Raw genomic sequence first — 22,151 nt, 5'->3', positions numbered from 1 at the left:
GGTTTCGTCCTCCCAATTCATTCCTCATTCGTCCTTCCAAATCTCATCTCAATTTTCTTCAACAGATTTTAATATGGTAGGCACATTTATTTTATTTTTGGCAGCTAATATTAATTCTGGACATTAATAACATTTGGAAAAACTTCGTAAGTTAACAAAGGAACAAAGACAGGCGTGTCGGGATAAGTGAGGGTGTTTGGTGTTGGGTGGTTGCCATTGTGGCAGGCATCTCTAATTGTTGTGCCCGTAACCATGATGATGTCTTCTCCTACCTTAATTCATGGCCCATTTTTGCAAAACCCCTATCATGCTTACCTCACATTTTGAGGGCCCCCATTAGTTTACTTCAACTGCTGCTTTGATTCTTGTTATAAGTTATTCACAATTCATCTTCACACATTAAAAAATATATTATATTAATAGAATGTTTTAAATGTATTCTTATTAAATTTCTATTCCTCTCTATATTACAGATCAGTCTCACTTCTCTCTCTTTTTTCTCTTTTTCCAACAGAAATAGTAGTTAACATTTAAAATATCAACCATAAACTCTATAAATAACTTATATTTGAAACCAAACTTTTCACCTACAAGTAACATGTAAGAGGAATCAGGGCGATAATTTTATGTTGTATTAGGTGTGTGGAAGAAGCTCTTCCTCTATAGAGTGAGAAAATTTTTTCCTTAAGTGATTATAGGATTTAACAAACTGACATCTTCTTTTTTTTTTTCCATGATTGTCTGGCGTTCAATTTTAAATTTTTCTACAGGGACATAAATCAGGAGGCTATCAACTAATATCAGGTTTAAAATAATTTCAGCTAACGTTAACAAGACACACAAGCAAACGACTGGAAAAAGAAAATACGATAAGAAGGCAAAACCAAAGATATATATATATATTTTTTAACCAAAGATATATTTTTGTGCTCATATGTTATCCCCAAAACCTGTAAATTGGGCCTTTTTAAAATGAGAAGCAAAATACTCGAAGCTGGGTCGTGCTATTTGGGCTTGATCCTGCTTACGTATTTTTTAAAATACTTCTGAGACCTCTTAAACACCCTCTCAATTAGATAGGTTATGTTTAAAATCTATGTTTCGCATGGGGAAGAATTCGCCCTCTTTCCTCCTATTTTTGTTTTTCTAATCAGTAGATTAATATTTAAATGATTCAGATTTTTTTTTCATGAAATTATTATCAAAATGTTAAATTATGAAATGAAAAATAGATAATTAAATTTAAATTACTAAAATTTGATATGAAAAATTTAATATTGTATTAAAGAAACTAAAAACAATATTTTGAAAAAAAAAAAAAAAGGAAGGAAGAGGATGAAAATTGGAAAGGGAGTATGAAAGAATCCTTTCCCAGAACAAGCTTCAATCAATAATAGAGTATTTTAGAAGCTCATAACAAGCAAATGCAGGCAGATGAATTTTTATTTTTAAGGCATGAAAATTTCAAGAAAATTGCTGTTTTTGGAGAAATCTCCTAGATTGGATCTAACAATAATAGGATGGGGGAAAGGATAATGGATTCGTGCCTATAGATACCAATCAATATATCAATTTATGCCAAACCTCATCAACTCTGTAGATATACAAAGTATATTGTCACTCCCTACGTTTTCTTGTGAAGAACATTTTTCGCTTTTTAAAATCTGCCTCTTTCAAACTCATTTATTACTACCTTTTCTAATGGCATCCTTGAATTTTTAAAAGCTAAATATGTCTACTACTAAAATAAATCAAAACAATGCTTAAAAATTATAAACATATTAAATTATATTTCTCAACCCCATCACACAAAGGAAGCCAGATTGGTGGTTTATTAGATTTTACTGTCCTTCGTCTCTAAATACAATAACAAACATACTTGTTTAGGCTTTATTCTTTTTTGTAGTACATGTTCTGAATAATACGAAATTGTTAATTTATAATAAAATTTTATCATTATATAGATAATGCAATTCATTTTTCAACCTAAGTTATTTTTCAGAAACTAGGCGGTATCTTTCGGCCGATAGTCAGATCCTTCCCAAGACGTAAAGATCACTGAAATGAATTTTGTCTCTCTGGGATAACTTTATCACATACAGTCCAGACAATTAAAATAGGAAAGTTAACAGGGGAAAAAAAAAAAAAAAGAACCAAGAGGTTGGCGAATGATGGGCTTGGTTACTGAAACGCATTCATGGATCATGAGGAGTCGGTGCTCGAGGGGGACCACAGTGGGTAGGTCCTTTTTTTTTTTTTTTTTGGGTACAATAGAAAGGTCTTTTGGGTGCACACTTTTGCCTTCAGGGGGGGGGAACACTAAACTAGGAAATTTGCACCCAGGATCAACATTATAACAAAAAATAAAATAAAGTTAAATGTGAAGAACCACCAATTCAAATATCCATTTAGTGTTAATTTTAAGAATCATTTTCATCCAATGACATTACGACAACATATTAAACTTTTTCCTTCACACTAAATCAAGTTGATAATTGATAGCTATAATCGAGATTAAAATTTCTGGGGGAAAAAAACGATAATGATAAAAACAAATCCTTTGCCCTTGCACTAAATCAGGTAGAAGAAAAGGAAACGAGGGGCGATATGGAGCATGAAGCATGGAAGGAGAGGTCTATCTGTCTGCCTTGGGAATGCGTGGCTTCTGGCCTTAATGGCATTCAATGCTCTCTCAACTGTCTTCCCCAACCCTTTAAGCGATAGTTCAACCTTTCTTTTATTTATCTCCTGTCCCACTTCTCCTCCATTCATCATCATCGTCATCTTCTTCTTCCTCTTCATCATCTTATTCCTACTCTTCTTCACTGCTCAACCATGGAGAAAGGTAGTGCGGCTGCAGCCCAAGGCCTGTTACTGCTGAGGACGAACATGGAAGCTCCCCTGCCCTCCGTACTTCTGAGACCGTCCTTCGTCTCCTTCCCATCGGCCTCTCTGTTGCAGCCCTTGTCCTCATGCTTAACAACTCCCAAGCCAACGAATATGGCTCTCTTGCTTACACTGACCTTGGCGCCTTCAGGTTCCTTCATTCTCCTCTGTTTTGATCTTCCCTCGTACTCTTCAAATTGAGATCTTACTTGTCATTCCCATCTTTCAAAATGTTTGCATAATAGTAGTACATTCCTAGCATCGAACACAGTGCCGTCTTGACATGAGAAGCACAACACACCACTTATTGAGATGCTGCTACCCTAGAAATATGCAGATTCACATCGTTTATAGGTTTTGGCTTCTTTAGTATTTGTGAAATACCAATGATAAGAAATTGCAACCGCTGTAACATGGGATTTCTATTTGCTTGATCTTTGGAGACAGTCTAAAATTTTTGTAGGACTATCAACATGGAAATGCAAATGCCTCTGCATCATTGAAAATAGAATATCACAGCTTGGGTTTTTTTCCGCCCTTAATCACACTTAATTTCTTGAAATCTAGATGAGAAATATACTATGATGGTGAAAAAAGCTTCTTACTTTGCCATCGCGTAGGTACTTGGTGCATGCCAATGGTATCTGTGCCGGTTACTCACTCTTTCAGCAGCCATCGTTGCTATGCGTCGCCCTCCCACCAAGTCTCGAGCTTGGACTTTCTTCTTGCTTGACCAGGTCATTTCATCTCTTTCTTTCTTTGGCCCTTCTTTGATATGAACATATACACCTGAATTACCACATGTGAAGGAACTAAGGAAGAGTATTACCAACTCATGACATAAAATATGTTCAAAATGTGTTGGTATAGGTGCTTACTTACATAATTCTGGGCGCTGGGTCGGTGTCAATGGAGGCTCTATACCTGGCGGAGAAGGGAAACGCCTCCACAATGTGGAGCTCGGCTTGTGGGTACTTTGGGCGGTTTTGTCACAAGGCCACGGCCTCCGTCGCTATCACCTTCCTAGCTGTGGTTTGCTATGTGTTGCTTTCACTCATCTCCTCCTACAAGCTCTTCAGCAAGTTTGATCCTCCCGCAACCAACCCTACTGCCGCCTCCGCCGCCACCAAAGCCATTGACATCCCTGCATTCCATGGCTGACACAGCACTTCCGTAGCAATCTGTGCTCGAAATTCTGAAGTGTCCCTTGCTGCTGAATTTTAGTATATATCAAGACTTGTGTTTGTAACGAACAGATATCCCACTTCAGTACAATATAAGCTATTTTTAAATACCTTGCTTCTGGTCCCCAAAAAAGAAATATAAAGATTTAGACAAGAAAATACCTTGCTTATATTACTTGCCATGAATAAGATGAGCACTGTCTTCTGGATCGCAAGACCACAAATTTGCCTTTACAAATTACAAGCGGGCTAAGGAACGGGAAACTTTTTTTTTTTTTTTAATTCTAAAAAAAGATTAAAAAAATCCAATGTATTTCAATTTATACAAAATGCTTTCTATTTTTAAAATGTCCAATATAAGTTTTAACAAGTAGGCTATTTCTTTGTAAAATTGTGCTCAATTTCATATGCGGCAATTCTGTCAAAATCTCTTTAGGCCACCAAATGTTTTTTTTTTTTTTTAAGTAGTGTAGGATACCACTCTGTCATGCTTGAACATCATCGAACCCAAGACAAGGTAATTAGCATCTTTTGACATTGGCACAGATTGGACTTGAACAATCATAACCCCCTCTGGGTTTTTATTATAACCTCGATTCACACAGCGTACATTATGCCTCTAATGAACAGGCAAGCTTTTATGATTTTAAAGTCATGACCATTCTGGCGTTATTGGTATCGTCACCATGGCTGTATTAATTAAGGTAGCTGATAACAAACGCAAGTTAGCCAATAGTCACCACCTTCGTTGAAGACAAGTCAGTCAATCTTTAATTTCTATTCAATGAGAAATGAGAGCCGACCGCTCATAGCTTCTTCTAGAAGAGTCGGACCAGATTGTACAGTGAACCGCTCAAGAAAAATAGGCACTAGACAGTCAAACATACAAATCTTCATCCAGTATAAGATCAGATAGGGATTAAAGATGAGGAAGTGAAGCGCAACAACTTGTAAGTTTCCAACTGTTAAGATCACGAAGTACAATGATCCATATTCAATCCATCTGGACGAAGAGTCTGAGACTCCTAGTTCTAATAGGGATACAGAGACAGCTAAGATCGGACCCTCTATCTTATTCACTCTCCATCGGAATTAAGTTAAATTATCATAGGCATAGTATGATTACATAACAAAGTCGAAAACAGAAAGGAGAGGGTACAAAAACATGGGAAAGAAACGAAGCACAAAATCTAATATCACAATCACGAGCTAGCAGGCTGCTGAAGGAGACTGTACCCAAACGATATTGTGCAAAACATTAGAGCGAAAAGTGCCAACATAGCATATTTCCTGCAAGAATATTCATCAATTTACAAAGACGTTTAATTAGACGAACCAAATTTGATCTGAGAAGCGATTTTTGAGATAAAAAGAAAAAGAAAAAGGAAAGGAAAAAAAAGAGGGTGCAAACCCGATCTTGAGCCGGTTCTCTGGCTCACCGGTGGAATAGCCAGTGAAATAGAAATATCGAGCAACGATGTATACAACTCCAAGGGCAGCACAAATGCAGGGATGCTTCAGCCCACCGAGAATCATTAGCATGAAAAACATAGGCATCATTTCCAGGGAATTTTGGTGCCCTCTCTATAGTCAGAGACACGAAAAAGAAGAATCAATGAAAAATCAAATAACAACAACCCCCAACCCCGAAAAAGGAAAATCTCTGAATTGCTATGGAATTGAGACCTGAACGCAGTTGAAGCGCTTAGCATCTTTGTTTTCGGATTCTGAGGCATAGAGGGTAGGATAAAACACTTTATACCTGCGAAGAAATTCGACAAACACCTTGTAAGCAAATGACAATGTTAAAATTGAGAAACTAAAAAGGAAGAATTGAATGGGGAGATACTTCTTGCGAGCTTTGCCCACTTGAGCTGCCATGTAGAAATTGAGAAAGCAGTAGAGAACGAGGACGAGAGCCACATAGCCATATTCTTTAGGAAGCAATTCCATTACGTTAGCCATTTTTCGGTCGAACGGAAAATTCCAGAGCGAATCGGATGAGGAAGAAAATGGTCGGAGAATAAAAGAAGCGGCTAGATCCCCTTATATAAACATACACAAGAGACTCAAAACCACATCGTTTGGTTCGGTGGTCCCAGCGGCACAACCGCACAAGCACGCAGATTATTCCAAAGTCTGTGCTTCTGGTCGCTTCCGCAGCTTCTGCTCCAAGGAAAGGTTGACTTGGACCATTTGGTATATGAAAAATGAGAATTTTAGCCAGAAAAATAGTGCTGGGGTAGGTGTCTAATGAGTAAACAAAATGAGGTCTTCAATTCATCAATACTTAATATTACTTTCAGTTTTTAAAAACTCATTTGATTTTTATTTTATTTTTAAATATAAAATCTCAATTTATTTTATCTTTTATATCAATTTATTTTTTTGAAGTAATTCTAACTAATATATTTTATTAATAAGGATATTTTAAGAAAAATAATACTTATTTATTATAAATAATTAAATTAGTTAATTTTTTAATATATTTAAATTAGTTAATTGGTTGAGCGAATATAGTAGTTAAGAGAAGAATGACATCCAAAAAGTCAACATTAGAATGAATTTGATTGAGATATAAAAAGCATTAAGAATCAGAATTTCATTGGGCCGAAAGAGAGTTGCCATTTGAAAGGAATATGCTAAGCCCAATGAATAATTAAATTAGCGGAGCCGGTCAAATGACTTGTTGTGGTCATCGAACATGGGGTTTGGTGGTCAAAGAAGGTTGCTCTCACTCACCTGTTACTGTTAGGTCCCAAGCTCCAATGGGTGACACACTATTATTTCCAGGCTTATTAACGCTAAGCCACAAAGTGCACTTTTGCTTTCTTAGAATGATGGATCAGAATAAGTTTCCAAAAAGAGCACACATAATTAGTGTCACCCTCGAGAGAAAGCAGGAGAGAAATTTCATTGGCCAAACATTTTATGCTGTTCCTTGTTGATTGCGAGAGGGGAGCACTCCATGGAATTCAAATTTGAACTTTCCCAGGAATCGTAGGGTGCTGCACTCTTCAATCTGAAAAGCCTGAGAGGCGTGATTAGTAATAATTTGTGAATAAAAATGGGTTTGGTATTGGTAGTTAAATAAGTAATTGGTTAAGCTAATTCCAATGCGTGAATGAATAAAAGTCGAAATGTTCAGATAATTGCCTTTTGTTATCAATTTAATCTATGTACTAAGAACTGATTAACGTGGCTACTTATAATGCTGGCACTCAATACAACTTTTTCCCCCGAGAGACATCCTCATCGATTACAGAATACAAGGAATCATTTATTCCTGCACTGAGAGAGGAAACACACAGCGACCTTTCTTCAAGCATGAAAGGTGTGTCTGGGGCTCCTATCTGTGAAATCATGACTGTAGAATCAGAAAGAACGTCAAAGCTCTCCAAATCTTCCAAGGAGTATCGTATTAGAGTGACGAATCCTACTGATGAAGTGAAAGGCATTGCATCGTATGAACCTCAGGCAGTAGATCTCATTGCCTTCTCAGACATTAGGCCAAAGAGCATAGATGACTTGACCAAACCCCAAGATACTATCATATTGCCTATGTTCTTGGGACAAAAGATGAGAATTCTGATAAGATTCCTATACTGTCATCAAAGTTCATGGATATCGAACCATGTACGAGGATCAAGCAGAATCAAAAGCTTTATGCTGTCTACCTTTTGAACATGATTGACTATGTTCGTATTTGGAAAACCTTGAACTCGGACCTTGAGGGATTCAACATGAACATCATTCATAAAGTGCTACGAGCAGATTCAACCGTAAGAACCACTGATTCATTTTCGCATTGTCATCTCATTAACAATACCAATATTCCACAATGAGCTTCCCAGTAGTTTAAAAGCATAGCAGTTGTAATGCCACTTACTTAACTATCTGTATTTATTTAAGCAAGGATTATTCGGCAATCTTAGTTTATCTATCTATGAAAGATAGATATATTTAAGTAAAGCCAATTTCTAAGAAATGCTTGCTCTGTATACTACAGAATGGAGGAAACTGTAGTGTTTTCTTCTCTGGAGAAAATCACAATGTGGATTTTACTACACAAAGCATAATGAGATCTCAGAATCTAAATGAGTCCCAGAAAGATGTAGTTGCAAGCTGTGTGGGCTTTGAGGGGATGTTCTCTTAATAATACTGTCAAACTCATATGGGGTCCTCCGGGAACCGGCAAAACAAAGACAGTTGCTTCCTTGCTGTATTCTCTGCTCAAATTAAAAGCCAGAACATTGGCATGTACTCCAACTAACAAAGCAGTGTTGGAAGTAGCAGCTCGATTGCAGAGCACAGTGACAGACTCACTCGAGTATGAAACATATGGGTTTGGCGACATAGTTATATTTGGAAACAGCTCTCGGATAAAAGTGGAAGGTTATCAGGGCCTTCGCGATGTCTTTCTTGATTATCGTGGTGACAAACTTCTCAAGTGTTTTGCTCCACTCACTGGATGGAAACATCACTTGGAATCAACGACCAAGTTGCTTGAAGACCCTCAAGAAGAATATCGTTTATATATGATCAGAGAAAATGATGAGGAGGAGGATGATCTTATGTCATTAGAGCAATTTGTGAAAGATTACTATAGCGATATTAAAGACTATTATAGTGATATTGAAGAAAAATACAATTAAGAGAAACAATGTCTCAACATTAGAACAATTTGTGAAGCAGAGATTCAGTTCCATTAAGAAGGAGCTCCAGTTCTGCATGCTAACCTTGTATACACACTGACCATCATCATTCGTTTCATTTGAGGTGGTGAAGAGCATGTTAAGAACTTTGGATTTGCTAAAGTCAATGGAAAGATTCATGTTGGCTATCAGGATTGACCTTGTTGACTATGAAGGTGGAGAAAGCATTGATAATAACTATGGAAGCTCAGGCTTTGCAAGACAGGGGTGCCTTTACATACAAAGGCCACTTTCTGAATCAGTTTCTCTTCCAAACATTACAGAAAGATATGTCTTGTCAAATTCTTGCTGGTCAAATGCATGCTTGGTTTTCTGCACAGTATCAAGTTCTGCAAATTGTGCACAGAAGGAATGACGCCTCTGCAACTTCTAGTAATTGATGAGGCAGCTCAACTCAAAGAATGTGACTCAGCGATTCCACTGCATGTGCCAGGCCTCGAGCATGCTATTCTTATAGACGATGAGAGGCAGCTACCGGCAATAGTTAAAAGCGAGGTAATCGAGCTTCCTTCTCATTCTTCATGATTTTGATTATGGAAACACTTGCTGATTCTTGCTTAATACGTTCAAAATGATGAACATGTTTTAGGTTTCTAAAGAGGCCGAATTTGGGAGAAGCTTGTTTGGGAGGCTGGTATTGTTAGGATATGGGGAGCATTTGCTCAATTTCCAGCACAGAATGCATCCATCAATCAGCTTATTTCCAAATAGAGAATTCTATGACAAGAAACTTTCTGATGCCCCAAATGTCAGAATGACAGGATATAAAAAGCGTTTTATTGAAGGACAAATGTATGGGACCTATTCTTTTATCAACACATCGACGGGGAAAGAGCAATCTGGTCCACGATGCTATGGTTGTAAGAACACAGTTGAGGCCTCGGTTATCTCACAAATTATTCAAAGCCTTCATAAAGGTCCCTCTTTACTCTTCCTTATTCTCGTGTGTATTATTCCAGTGTTAGAATGAACTGAAGTTTAGAAGACTTTATACTCATGATCTATTTTTCTTTTCTCTGCAGAGTTTCTCAGCACAAGGAAAAAAAGTCGGCGTGGGAGTCATATCTCCATATAATGCTCAGGCTTGTGAGATTCACGAGAAAGTTAAGGAGCATGGCTCAGTTTCTGATCCAAACTTCTGTGTTAGTGTTCGTTCTGTTGATGCCTTCCAAGGTGGGGAAGAAGACATCATAATAATCTCCACGGTAAGGCCTAATGGAAACGGAAAAGTAGGTTTTCTCAGTGATATGAGAAGAACAAATGTGGCGCTCACTCGTGCTAGGGACGTCACTAAAGAATTTGTATCAATATATATATATATATATATATGTAGTCACTATATAGTCACAACGCTTCTTGAAAAGTTGATATGAAGTTGGGTTTATAAATTTTCCTGCAGGCATTGTTTGTGGGTACTGGGGAACGCAGCAACTCTGATAAATAGCAATTCTATTCTATTTGGAGAAAACTTGTGCTTGATGCTAAGAATAGAGAGTGCTTCCATAATGCTGATGAAAACAAAGACGTGGCTCAAGCCGTTGATGATGCCTTGCTTGAGCTCGAACTGCTTGATGAACCAGGGCCAATATTTAAGAGACTGACCATAGAGAGTGCATGTTGAACTTAGCCATAACTTGACACGAATTCGTATAATAATATTAGTATAATCAATGGCAAAATTGAAACAGGATTGTGATCCATGTTTTGTGGCCTTACTGATAGTTTGAACTTTGAAGAACTGATATTGCTGATATAATTGAATGCAGAGGTTCTTTCTGGGGCTGGCCACGGACCCCAAGTTGGTGACGAGCAACCTTAAGGCCTGCTTGACATATTCTGTGGAATAGAATAAAGCCTAATGGCATAAGATTTGATAAGGATGGATTGTTTAAGGTTTGATGATATTTTAATACTATTACGATGTAATGTAATGTTTATTGCTGAGGTTCGCAGTTACAAGACAATGTTTAACGTGGTGGGTGTGTTTGTTTTTTGCTTTCTACGTGAGTTCTATAAAAATAATAATCTCTTCCATTTGCATTTAAAATCAAAAGACGTTAGTTGGTCGGATATGAGAATTATTTTCTTCAGAAGGTTCTTATTTTAAAAATTACAGTTGACTACATTAACATTTTTTAGATGTAATGAAAACCGTTTCCTCTTCTTTTTTTTTTGTTGAATAGTTTTATTTTCTGCATGATAAAATATTGTTCTTAAATTAATAACTAGAGAGAATAAACCAATGTTATATTGTAATGTCGGGCCGTATTTTAATCATAATTTATGAGCAAACATAATTTAATTAGTTTTTTTTAATGGAGTCATATTATATAAAAATTAATTAAGTACAGATTTGACATGAAATATAATTGAATCAAACATGAAGATACCACATTTTAAATTTTGAAATATAGGGGGGGAAAACCTAACTACTACCTCCGGTCCTAATTATAAGACCCAGTTGACTTATTTGAGAAGATTAAAGAAGTAAGTTAAGTTAGTTGTTTGTACTAAATAAGTGTTGTCATTCCTAAAATATCCTTGCTAATTAAGTGTATTGGCTAGAACTATCATTATTAGAAAGACTATCTTGAAAAAAATACATAAATATGAGAGATAAAATGGATTGGAGTCTTATAATTAGGACCAAACAAAAAGTCAAACGGAGTTTTATATTAAGGACCGGAGGTATTATTTTTAAATCTAGATCACCGAACAATGCAAGTCCAACACGCCAAGCCTCGCTTTGAAGATTTAAAAAAATCACACAAGGGTATGCATGAACTGATATAAAACAATCACTCATGACGATTTCCTTGCTTTGCTGGACCGGTCGAGCTTGGTCCCAATACAAAGTGACCGACCTGCCTCAAATACTTTGGTCCTCCTTAAAATCCAGCTCTGTTCTTCCTCTGCATCAGATTTCCACACACCAGACATAACTCAGAAAAGGGTTCTGTTCCTATGAGCTGACTATGTCGAAGATGCCGAGGTGTAAATGCCTGCTTCCATTCCTGTGTCGTGGTAATGTTTCATTATTGCTAATGTTTTCCATTTCATTTTTGTATATGTGGATGAATTTGGACTGTAGTTGGTGGTTCCATTCCAAGCTTTGCAAGCATACGGCGTCTCCGTCGATGCAGTTTGCCCCGGAAAGAAAGCCGGCGACACCTGCCCCACTTCCATTCATCAGGTCTCTCATTGACTGTCCCATTAAGTTTTTGTCCCTACAAAAATTATTTTTCTGATTAGTTTATACAAACCCAAATTTTCACGGCATGGTTGATTTCTTAGCAGCATCTCAGTTGTTTTTTTCCATTTGATGTGGAAACTAGATTCGGATTTGTCCAGAGTTGCGTGGTCACGATTTCACTCTCAACGCAACGTTCGACGAAATCAAATCTGCAAACTAAGATGTATTATTAATCCCCGGTGGGAGGTCACCGGAGCATCTCGCTCTTATTCCAAATGTTGTGCAACTAGTTTCAGAATTTGCCGATTCTGGAAAACCAATCGCTGCTGTCTGTCACGGAGCGCTGGTTCTGGCGGCTGCCAGAGCCATCAAAGGTCGCAAGATCACTGGATTCCCCACAATCAGACCAGTACTCGTGGCCGCCGGTGCAGACTGGGTTGAACCGGAAAGCATTGGCTCTTCTATAACCGTGGTCGATGGTAATCTCATTTCTGCCGTTTCTTACAAAGGCCATTCCGAATTCATACGCCATTTTGTGAAAGCTTTAGGAGGCACCATTAGTGGCTCCCCCAAAAAGATCTTGTTTATTTGTGGAGTAAGTTCGTATCACTTTCTTCACTTTTGCCAGAATTTCACTAAATTGTATACGAATTGTTAGGACACAATCTCTGAACATGTTGAATTTGAAGGATTACATGGAATATTATGAGGTGATGGTTCCGTTCCAGTCTTTTGAGGTATTGGGATGTCAAGTGGATGCGGTGTGCACGGAAAAGAAAGCCGGCGAGACCTGCGCAACCGTATTTCGCGAGGTCGAAGGTGCCCACGCTTTCACCGACAAGACAGGATATGACTTCGTGTTAAATGCGAACTTCGATGAAGTGAATGTTTCGTCCTATGACGCCCTTGTCGTCCCGGGGGGCCAGCCCTCTGCTTTTTATGTCTTGAATCATTCTGCTCTTGCGCTGATCAATCATTTCATGCAAAATAATAAGCCTGTCGCTTCTATCTCGGAAGGTCAGAAGATTTTGGCCGCTGCTAATGTTCTTGAGGTAATACTACGTGAATTGCTGGAAATTTTTTGTCGCATTATCATGTTCTATGGTATGTTGGAAAGAGTAAGGGCAAAAGAATATCAATGGAAACTCTTCATTATTGGCAATAAACCCTCTTAACTAAGGTTAATAAAAAGAAAGAAACAAACCCTGCTTTGAAGGGTAGCTGACAAATCACAACAGTACTCTTTAATATCTAAGTCTGAGATCATTCATAGATAGACATAGATATAACCAAATGGCTAACAACTTTCATTAACTAACACACCCAGGCAAATCCCATATTCGAGTATGTTTTGTCAGGTGATTAACGATTTTATAATTTGTTGGTTACGTACTGGTTGAGACAGGGAAGGAAGTGCACGGCTCACCCGACAGCGAAGCTGGGTGTGGTTCTGTCGGGAGGAACATGGTTGGAACCTGAGTCCATTGACCGTTGCTTCACCGACGGGAATTTGGTGACCGGAGCTTCGTGGTTCTGCCACCCTGAGCTCATTTCTCAGCTCATGGCACTACTCGATGTTCGTGTGTCTTTCTGAGCTATTTGCGGTCTTAGGAATGAGACTTGAAGCTTGTGTGCGCTAAAAAGAGAAACCAGCGGATGCTGCACGAATTAGAATAACAGTCTCTATGCTGTTCTTTCCGGATGCTATAAATATATATATATATATATATATATATATATTGCGGCTTCTTCTTCCATATCGTATTCAATGATAGGTAGAATATTCCCGAAATTTGCGTTCTTCTCGTGGTTGGTTGTTGAATTTGAGATTATAAAAGGAAAGCTAAATGTTTGATTTGCTACAACGGCCAGGGATGAACCTTTAAGCAAGTCGGTCGATCACTGATCATCCTTCTGATCTTCATCAGACGCCAAATGAAAATAATAGCACTCTTACATGTTTGAGCACTTGACTCCTCAAAAAGCCAATTTTTTTTCTTATTTCGGCGCCGACTCACGCGGGTATCATTGTTTTGCTTGCTGCGTACTGAGTTCTATAAAAGTAATGATCTCCTCCATTTACTGAACACCCAAAGGACGTTGGTCGCATATAAAGAAATAATAACCCTCGTTTACCCTTATTTCCCCAAGAAAACCATATTAGAGGAAGGCTCATTTATGTTGCTCTTCAATTCAATTCAGTTATCTCATCTTTAAATTATTCAAAGATTCCTATTTCAAAAATTACGTTTAAATATTGTAACATTTTAATATATATTGAAAATTCAAAATCTCTTTCCCCAAATTTTTGTCGAAGAATAATTCATTTTCTACGCATTAATATTGTTATCAAAATATTAGTAATAATTAAAGCAAAAAATTTAATGTTAAATTCTATAATATAAGTAGTGTATAATTTTTATTTTGAATTTTTAATCATAATTTAGAAGTAAAGGTATTTTAATAAATTTATATGGACTGAAGTCGTGTTATATATAAAATCAAGTTAAACACTTATCAAATGAAATAAAGATAATATACTGTCCCTTATTTTAGCCATTAGCAGGAGTTGTTCGTGTTATCATGAAAATAAAGAAAGAAAAAGTTATGCCACACCGCCGCTCCTCCTCCATAATATACTGCTTTCAGTGATCAAAGCGTGCTAAAGCCTAAAAGAAACCTACTGCGGAGGGTGGAGACATGTCCCCGAAATTAGCTTTTTAATCAACTTTCTTCAAAATGATCTAAAATAATCCAAAGTCAAAAGCTTCACATGTGTTTTTAAATCTAGTTCATTGAACAATGCAGGCCCAAACGCTTAAAAAACCTCGTAAAGATATGCATAAACTGCCATAAAACAATCACTCATGACGAATCCCTGTTTTGACTTGACCGATGATCGGGCCTCGTCCCAATACAAAGTAGCTCACCTACCTCAAACACTTTCATCCTCCTTAAAACCCAGCTGTGTTTTTCTTCTGCATCAGATTATCAAACACCAGACATGGCTCAGAACTCAGAAGAGGGTTCTCTTTCTTTGCGGTGATTATGTCGAAGATGCCGAGGTATAGATGCATTCTTCCATTTCTGTGTCGTTGCAATGTTTCATTATTAGTATTAATCACTATTTCATTTCGTATTTGGATGATTTGGATTGTAGGTGATAGTTCCGTTCCAAGCTCTGCAAGCATACGGCGTCTCCGTCGACGCCGTTTGCCCGGGAAAGAAAGACGGGGATACCTGCCCCACTTCCATTCATCAGGTCTCTTTGAAAGAATATCCCTGAAAATTTTACATATGATGTTTTCTCCCAGCAAATATTTCTTTTTGTCTAATTACTCCATTCAAACCGAAGTTTTTATAAGCATGGTTAGTTTCTCGGCATCAATTCAGTTCGTGTTTGAAACTAGGTTCGGATTGGTCCAGAGTTGCGTGGTCACGATTTCACACTCAACGCAACGTTCGATGACATCAAAGCCAAAAACTACGACGGATTAGTAATACCCGGGGGGAGGTCCCCAGAGAATCTCGCTCATATTGCAACTGCGGTGGAACTGGTTTCTGAATTTGCCGCTTCAGGAAAACCAATCGCTGCGATCTGTCACGGACCACTGGTTCTGGCGGCTGCCGGAGCCATTAAAGGTCGGAAGGTCACTGGATTTCCCGCAATCGCACCGGTCCTCGTCGCCGCCGGCGCACATTGGGTTGAACCAGAAAGCATTGCCTCTACTATAGCCGTCGCCGATGGCAATATCATCACCGCCGTTACCTTCAAAGGCCATTCTGAATTCATACGCCATTTTGTCAAAGCTTTAGGAGGCACCATTAGTGGCTCACCCAAAAAGATCTTGTTCCTCTGTGGAGTAAGTTTATGCGATCACTTTCATCACTTTTGTCAGTTTCCAAGTTCAATTCAACTGAACCATATGGATACAATCTATTTAACACTTTCAATTTGTAGGATTACATGGAAGATTATGAGGCGACGGTTCCATTCCAGTCTTTTGAGGCATTGGGATGCCGAGTGGATTCGGTTTGCCCCAAAAAGAAAGCCGGCGAAACCTGCGTAACTACATTTCGCGACGTCGAAGGAGGCCACAATTTCAGCGACAAGACAGGATATGACTTTGTGTTGAATGCGAACTTCGATGACGTGAATGTTTCGTCCTATGATGCTCTTGTCATACCAGGAGGTCGAGCCCCTGCTTATATGGCTTTGAATCACTCTGTTCTTGCCCTGGTCAACCATTTCATGCAAAATAATAAGCCAGTCGCTTCTATCTCCCAAGGACAGAAGATCTTGGCCGCTGCTAATGCTCTCAAGGTGATACTACGTTAATTTCTGGAAAATTTGTGTAGCGTTATTGTGTTTGTGTCAGTGTTCGTCAGGTGAGTTAACATTTCTGTTGGTTATGGGCTGGTTGATGCAGGGAAGGAAGTGCACGGCTCACCCGACGGCGAAGCTGAATGTGGTTCTGTCGGGAGGAACATGGGTGGAACCTGAGCCCATTGACCGTTGCGTCACCGACGGGAATCTGGTCACCGGAGCTTCGTGGTCCAGCCACCCTGAGCTCATTTCTCAGTTCATGGCGATGCTCCATGTTCGTGTATCTTTCTGAGCTGTTTTCCTGTCTTTGTTATGAAGCTTGTTTCCTGCAGACGCGTCGTTCTCGTGGCTGGGCCTTCAAATTGAGAAAAATAAAATGGTCGCATTTAAATTCTTCACATTGTAAAGTTCATCTTTTGTTTTGTTTTGTTGGGCCATCGGCCCATTTACCCTTGAAGTTTCATAGTGTTCGTATTTGTAATTGGATTTCTAGAGTTCAACCAAAAGAGACTGCAGACAGAACATCAAGCAGTATACATCGTTTGGTTTTCATATACCTAACCGTCTTAAATTTTGAATATGTGGATATATATAGTACAAAGAAAGCTAAGACAAATAATATGGTGCTGTTTACTAAGAACAGAAATATGCACTGTAAATCTGTAACGCAATAGCAATATTTCATCCAAAAAAATAACGCTAGGAAGAACAATAGAGTGCGAAAGCGAATAATAAGTGGTTCAATTGGAAATCTCGTTTTTACTCGCGGCAATGCCCACAGTCAGGGAATTGAAGTAATGAAGCAAGCCCTTAATTAATGCTGAAATATTTTTAAAAAAAACAGAGAGAGAGAGAGCATAAGGAAAAGTGAAGTGAAAATATTGCATGGAAAGTTAAAGAGGGAGGAGGCGGAGGAGGGGTGAAGCAGTGAAATGGAGGATGAAGCACTTTAGAGAGAGGAAGATTTGAATGAATGAGTGCGGTAGAAAGTAGGGATTTGAGGAGAGGCAACCAGCGAGGCAGAAATAATTGAGGGCTCTTTATGTAACAACTAGAAGCACTATCATCACACTTGTGGCGCCTATTATTATCATGTCAACAACATCCCTCCCATGGGCAACCTCAACTCTTCAAACCTCAAATCCACATACACACATAGTTAGATCAAACAATACTCAAATTTAACTCAATATTATTAATATTAACTTCGGTCATAAATATAACATTTGGTCTACAGTGAAAAGAGGTGTAATTCTGTTTTCATTTACAAGTCACTTGTAGGAAAAAAGTTTATTTATAAATATAAGTCATTTATAGGGTAGTTAACAAGCTTTTTCTAATTTTGCCCTTGTCAATTCAAACAGGTGAGGTGAGAGAAAACATCAAACATATCTCTTAAAATACCCTTAAATTGATAAGGACAAGAAATGGAAAAAAATTTATTAATTTAATATATGTCTTATTTTGCGGTTTGAAATACAAGTGACTTACAGTGGTGGCATGTGTATGCGTTTGTGTGAAGAGGAAAATTGGACATGACTAAAGGGATGTTTGGATGAAAACTAAATTATAGTTTTAAAAATGCTTTTACAGTATATGAGATAAATATGTGGAGTAGTTTGTCTCGTTTTACAAAAAAATACTCTTGAGAAGTACTTTTGGATGCTTCCAAACACCTCTTAAATGGAAATGAGGCTTGAGTAAATAATGAGATTATAGAAGAGGAAGAATGGCGAAAAGATAGAGGAGGGTGGGTGACAAATGGAGTGCCACATGGAATGATACCTACCTCTTCACCGTTTTAGAAGGGTGTGGGGATGGAGGGATGGACGGGTGGGTGGGGCTTTCCCAAAAACAATAATGGAGGAGTGAGGCATTAATAAACGACACCCAGTTTAGTGGAGATCGGATCGGAGAAACCTAGGTTGATGAATCTTAATAAGCTGCGTGCCTGGCTGGTCTTTTTACCCCAACCATTTCCCTCATGTGTGTTCAACATCCCAGTGTCTGGTTGTGAAATTGATTTGAAACATCATTTGAATCACCACTTGTCTGTGATTAAAAATTGATTAGATGGATCGTCGTTTAATCAAATGTGATGACCAGAAATTAGAACGGAGACAAACCAGGTCGAGGGATCCAAATTGGTAATGAATGGATTCCCCGAGTGGAATTGAATGAAAGGGAGAGGGATGGTTGAAGATGGGGGGTGTTGTGATATAAAAGGGCCTTCAATTTTCCTAACATACGCTGATTGGATATAAAGCTATGGGCTCTGGGGCCCGCCATTTCTCACCCCCCCCAGGGCAATTAAAAGTATATATTAAATTTAATACAATTATTATTTGTTTGGTCTGCCCTTCATCATCATTGTTTCCCTTACCTACGGTTTGGGGAGAATGTAATTCGAGTCCCCGTGACTGATGAGTCCCTTGAATTAATGAAATCTTATTCAACTTTCAAGAGACTTCATTGACTAAAATTAAAAATTAAAATAAGTTTAGTATTAAAACGCTCTTCGTTTTTTTCTTAAAATTAAATAAATAAAACCCTCAATACTTGAGCCACCGGGGGCGAGTGGCGACCGCCAGGACTTTGGTGTTAGTGTGGGTGTGGCAAGGCTCCGGTGGCGGTCAGAAGTGAAAAGCCTGCCACAAAACAAGCGTTAATATACTTAGACATGAAGAAATATTTAGGAAAGATTACGGATTACCTAATGCTTTAAAGTGTTCTTTTCTCTAATACATTCGAGAAATTTTATTTCATAATCATTATCCACTATTAAATTTCAATTGATAAATGTAAAAACCTTTTTTTAAAAAATAAAATATCAATTATACGTTAAGAATAATCAACATGATGAATCCGAAACAGGTATGTATGCACAAACATAAAGAACATTTCAGGCATAAAGACCTCAACGTCACAGTTAAAAATAGTCCGAACGACAAAACTCCGGCGAAATATTAGTCGCAGTAGTAAACTACCAACTATGATAAACACGCGGATGGTAATAAAATCCGTTGTCCTATTCTTGACCACCACCACCTGAAAATTGTTTTTATAATATTGCATTAAAAATTAGACCTTCTAACATGTAATTAATTGGGAGTAGAAATAAAAAATATTAAAATCTTGGACATTTTTGAGGTGCATCTCATTAATAAGACTACTCTCACCCAAAAATTGTATAGTTACATATACATACATATGTATATTTGTATATATGTTTAAGCGAAAGGCGGAGTTATTTGCATCAAATTAAGAAAGTAGATTTTGTATTGATTGAGTGAACAATTGTACGTAAACCTAAGAATGGATAGGAAAGAGACAGGGGAGAGGTCAACAAATCCTGCCCCCATTACCTGCTAATCTATCAATCAACTCCCAAATGTTTCAACGTAATAATGTCTACACATTCTGCGTTACCCACCCCCATCACAATCAACCGGGCAGAATTATCGTACGTCTGGTCAATGATATAAGAACATGGTTTTATATTAAAACACTCAATTTATTTTGGGACAAAAAAAAATGATTGCTTGATTTCAAATTTTCAAATGAGTATTGGTTGTTATCTTAGTAAAGAAAATTAATGACAATATATCTTCTTGATATGAAATTTTAAAATTCAATAGTTACTTTTTTTAGATTTTTCTTTTTATTTTACATCTCTTATTTTTTCTAAATCATTGTTACTATCTCTGGTTGTTAATATAAGATCTCGTTTAATTTTTATTTTGGTTCTAATTATAAGATTTCAATCCACTTTGTCTCTCATATTTATGTATTTTTTTTCAAGATAATCCTTTTAGTAATGATAGCTCTAACCACTACACTTGATTAGTAAGGTTATTTTAGAGAAGACAACATCTATTTATGACAAATAAGTAACTTAACTTATTTCTTTAATCTCCTCAAATTAGTCAATTAACTCTTATAATTAGGATCGGAAATAGTATTAATTGCAAGAAGTTCTCATCGAAGATTATTTTAATACATATGATTAAAAAAATAATTTGAAAAGGTTAACATACAGTACATCGTTTAACAAATAATCAACTTAACTAATTTTTTTAATATCTTTAAATTAGTTATTTAGCTCTTGTATTAAAAGTCAGAGGATACAGACAATCATAATATCTATTATTCACGAATCGTTAATATATATATGATTTATCTCCAGCTATTGGGTTCGCAGTCTTTAAAATCTTAGAATGCTGGGTAAAAGCGAGTAGTCATGCGTACTAAGTTTGGGCATATGTCTAGATATATATATATATATATATATTTAATTTCACAGTAAATTTATATCCAATTTGAATTAGCCAACCGCGATAATTATATACTGGGATATAAGTTTATGTGATCAAGCCTTTCTTCCATATGAGTTCTCAAAAGGATCTTCGAAGCATTTCATCAGGGGGGGGGGGAAGATATCCGAAACGTGTTCCACGAGTCAGGACAGGTCACTCGGTGATGATTCAGCGATTGTTTGAAATGAAAATAAATATTTGTACAATAATCAAGATTAAAAAGAAAGAAAGAGGGAAAAAAAAAAGAAAGAAAGAGGGAAAAAAATAACTGCACAAACCCGCACAAACCTACACGATGCGATGGCCATTGGTACTTGGCACTTACTACGAGTTACGATCCACTCTCCCGCATTGTTGTTTCACATGCATGCATCGAAAATAAACTTCTTGTATAATCAATTAATGTGAGATATAAAATTTATAACAATTATAACTGTCATTTGCAATACGTAATATCAAAAAATGTGAGATTGGTTTATTGTATTGTTTTTCTATGATTCAAGTATGTCCTTGCAATGTTGATGGCCAGAAGCATGATTTTATTTCCACTTTTATCATTTGAATCAGTTGAAACAGTATCGGAACTAGTTACGAGTATTTTAAACTTATCAGATATATATTATCTAAATTTAACTTAAATAGTCCAGATTTAATCTTTTTATTTTTACTTGTTTAAGATAATTGTTTTAAGATGTATAGAATAGAAAATAAAGATAATCTCTCAATTTTTTTAAAAAAATAATTTTTTCTATTTAAAAATAATTAATTAAAATTTTAAAATCTAAACCATTTAAATAAGAGCTCACTGGTTAAGATCTAATGAGTTTATGACGCTCATTACTAAAACTGGTTCCAAATAGTATCACACAGTTTATTAAACAATATTAGATGTTATATACACACATTAATATTTATATATCTATGTAGAATATAAAATTTACATGAAATCGCATTATTTGAAAGCAATGAACGACACAATTCATCTTAAATTTTATGCAAATTGTAGGTTAGAGCTTGATTTGGAAAATGCTCTTAATTCATTTCACTGAATTTTCGTCTGTGATTAATTAATTTATACATGAATCGTATAACATCTTGTTGAATTTTCTCATTCCACGGTACTAAAAATTTATCGTCTTCTACTCTTCATATCCCTAAACGGGCAGACATTCATAATCCTCCTTCCATATGCTGTAGAATGTATTCTTGGCCACATTGATTAAATTAAACAATAAAGAGGGAGGGTTCTGTAGAGTGAATTTGTGAAAAAGCTATTTTTGGGGGGGGAAAAAAGTGGCATGTGTTTTACCATTTTATAAAAGGGTCTCATATTAAGTGACATTCCCTTCAATCTAAAACACATATCACCTTCTAGAAAAACTGTGTTTGGCAACCTCTAATAATCACCTTGGAAAAAAAAAAACTCTTTTGCTTGGCAAAAAAAAAAAAGGTTTTTGCTTTGACGAGGCAAAATATTTGTCAGATGTTTATCATGTGTAACGTAAAATCACTCAAAACAAGTTAAGTCAA

At 36.9% G+C, this 22,151-nt stretch overlaps 3 protein-coding genes and 2 pseudogenes across 3 annotated transcripts; 4 read left to right on the top strand and 1 right to left on the bottom strand.

The window, feature by feature from the left end:
• Positions 1-2,849: 2,849 nt before the first annotated feature.
• On the top strand, positions 2,850-4,240 carry LOC114726581 (CASP-like protein 2A2; the record flags this gene model as incomplete). Its single annotated transcript, XM_028913184.1, is given in 4 exon segments — positions 2,850-3,037; positions 3,507-3,544; positions 3,547-3,623; positions 3,757-4,240. Coding segments are annotated over 4 exon segments (594 nt in total), but the record flags the coding sequence as incomplete, so codon positions are not given.
• A 716-nt stretch (positions 4,241-4,956) lies between these two features.
• On the bottom strand, positions 4,957-6,254 carry LOC114726582 (microsomal glutathione S-transferase 3-like). The gene is made up of 4 exons (XM_028913185.1): positions 5,920-6,254; positions 5,757-5,832; positions 5,482-5,654; positions 4,957-5,360 (listed from the first exon to the last, which is right to left on the bottom strand). The coding sequence occupies exons 1-4, from the start codon at positions 6,033-6,035 to the stop codon at positions 5,273-5,275; spliced, it is 453 nt and encodes a 150-aa protein (XP_028769018.1). The 5' UTR covers positions 6,036-6,254; the 3' UTR covers positions 4,957-5,272.
• An 883-nt stretch (positions 6,255-7,137) lies between these two features.
• On the top strand, positions 7,138-10,632 carry LOC114726579 (helicase SEN1-like; annotated as a pseudogene).
• An 83-nt stretch (positions 10,633-10,715) lies between these two features.
• Positions 10,716-13,690, top strand: LOC114726578 (protein DJ-1 homolog D-like; annotated as a pseudogene).
• Positions 13,691-14,845: 1,155 nt separating this feature from the next.
• Positions 14,846-16,843, top strand: LOC114726577 (protein DJ-1 homolog D-like). The gene is made up of 5 exons (XM_028913183.1): positions 14,846-15,043; positions 15,139-15,240; positions 15,389-15,841; positions 15,940-16,302; positions 16,409-16,843. The coding sequence occupies exons 1-5, from the start codon at positions 14,846-14,848 to the stop codon at positions 16,595-16,597; spliced, it is 1,305 nt and encodes a 434-aa protein (XP_028769016.1). The 3' UTR covers positions 16,598-16,843.
• The last annotated feature ends 5,308 nt before the right edge of the window (positions 16,844-22,151 follow it).

This window comes from Neltuma alba, unplaced genomic scaffold (assembly GCF_004799145.2).
Source record: "Neltuma alba isolate B1F8T4 unplaced genomic scaffold, ASM479914v2 tig00012393_pilon, whole genome shotgun sequence".
In the NCBI taxonomy this organism is placed as follows: Eukaryota; Viridiplantae; Streptophyta; class Magnoliopsida; order Fabales; family Fabaceae; genus Neltuma; species Neltuma alba.
The sequence above is the reverse complement of the archived record's forward strand: the minus strand, read 5'-3'. Positions and strand labels throughout refer to the sequence as shown.

What these genes read in the sequence shown, in the direction of transcription:
- LOC114726582 (XM_028913185.1), bottom strand. Translation starts at nt 6,035, where the DNA reads ATGGCTAACGTAATGGAATTGCTTCCTAAAGAATATGGCTATGTGGCT. An exon ending in AGCGCTTCAACTGCGTTCAG is followed by an intron (nt 5,655 to 5,756) that starts GTCTCAATTCCA and finishes CTCTGACTATAG; the next exon opens with AGAGGGCACCAAAATTCCCT. An exon ending in GAGAACCGGCTCAAGATCGG is followed by an intron (nt 5,361 to 5,481) that starts GTTTGCACCCTC and finishes ATATTCTTGCAG; the next exon opens with GAAATATGCTATGTTGGCAC.
- LOC114726577 (XM_028913183.1), top strand. Translation starts at nt 14,846, where the DNA reads ATGACGAATCCCTGTTTTGACTTGACCGATGATCGGGCCTCGTCCCAA. An exon ending in GCCCCACTTCCATTCATCAG is followed by an intron (nt 15,241 to 15,388) that starts GTCTCTTTGAAA and finishes GTTTGAAACTAG; the next exon opens with GTTCGGATTGGTCCAGAGTT. An exon ending in AGATCTTGTTCCTCTGTGGA is followed by an intron (nt 15,842 to 15,939) that starts GTAAGTTTATGC and finishes TTCAATTTGTAG; the next exon opens with GATTACATGGAAGATTATGA.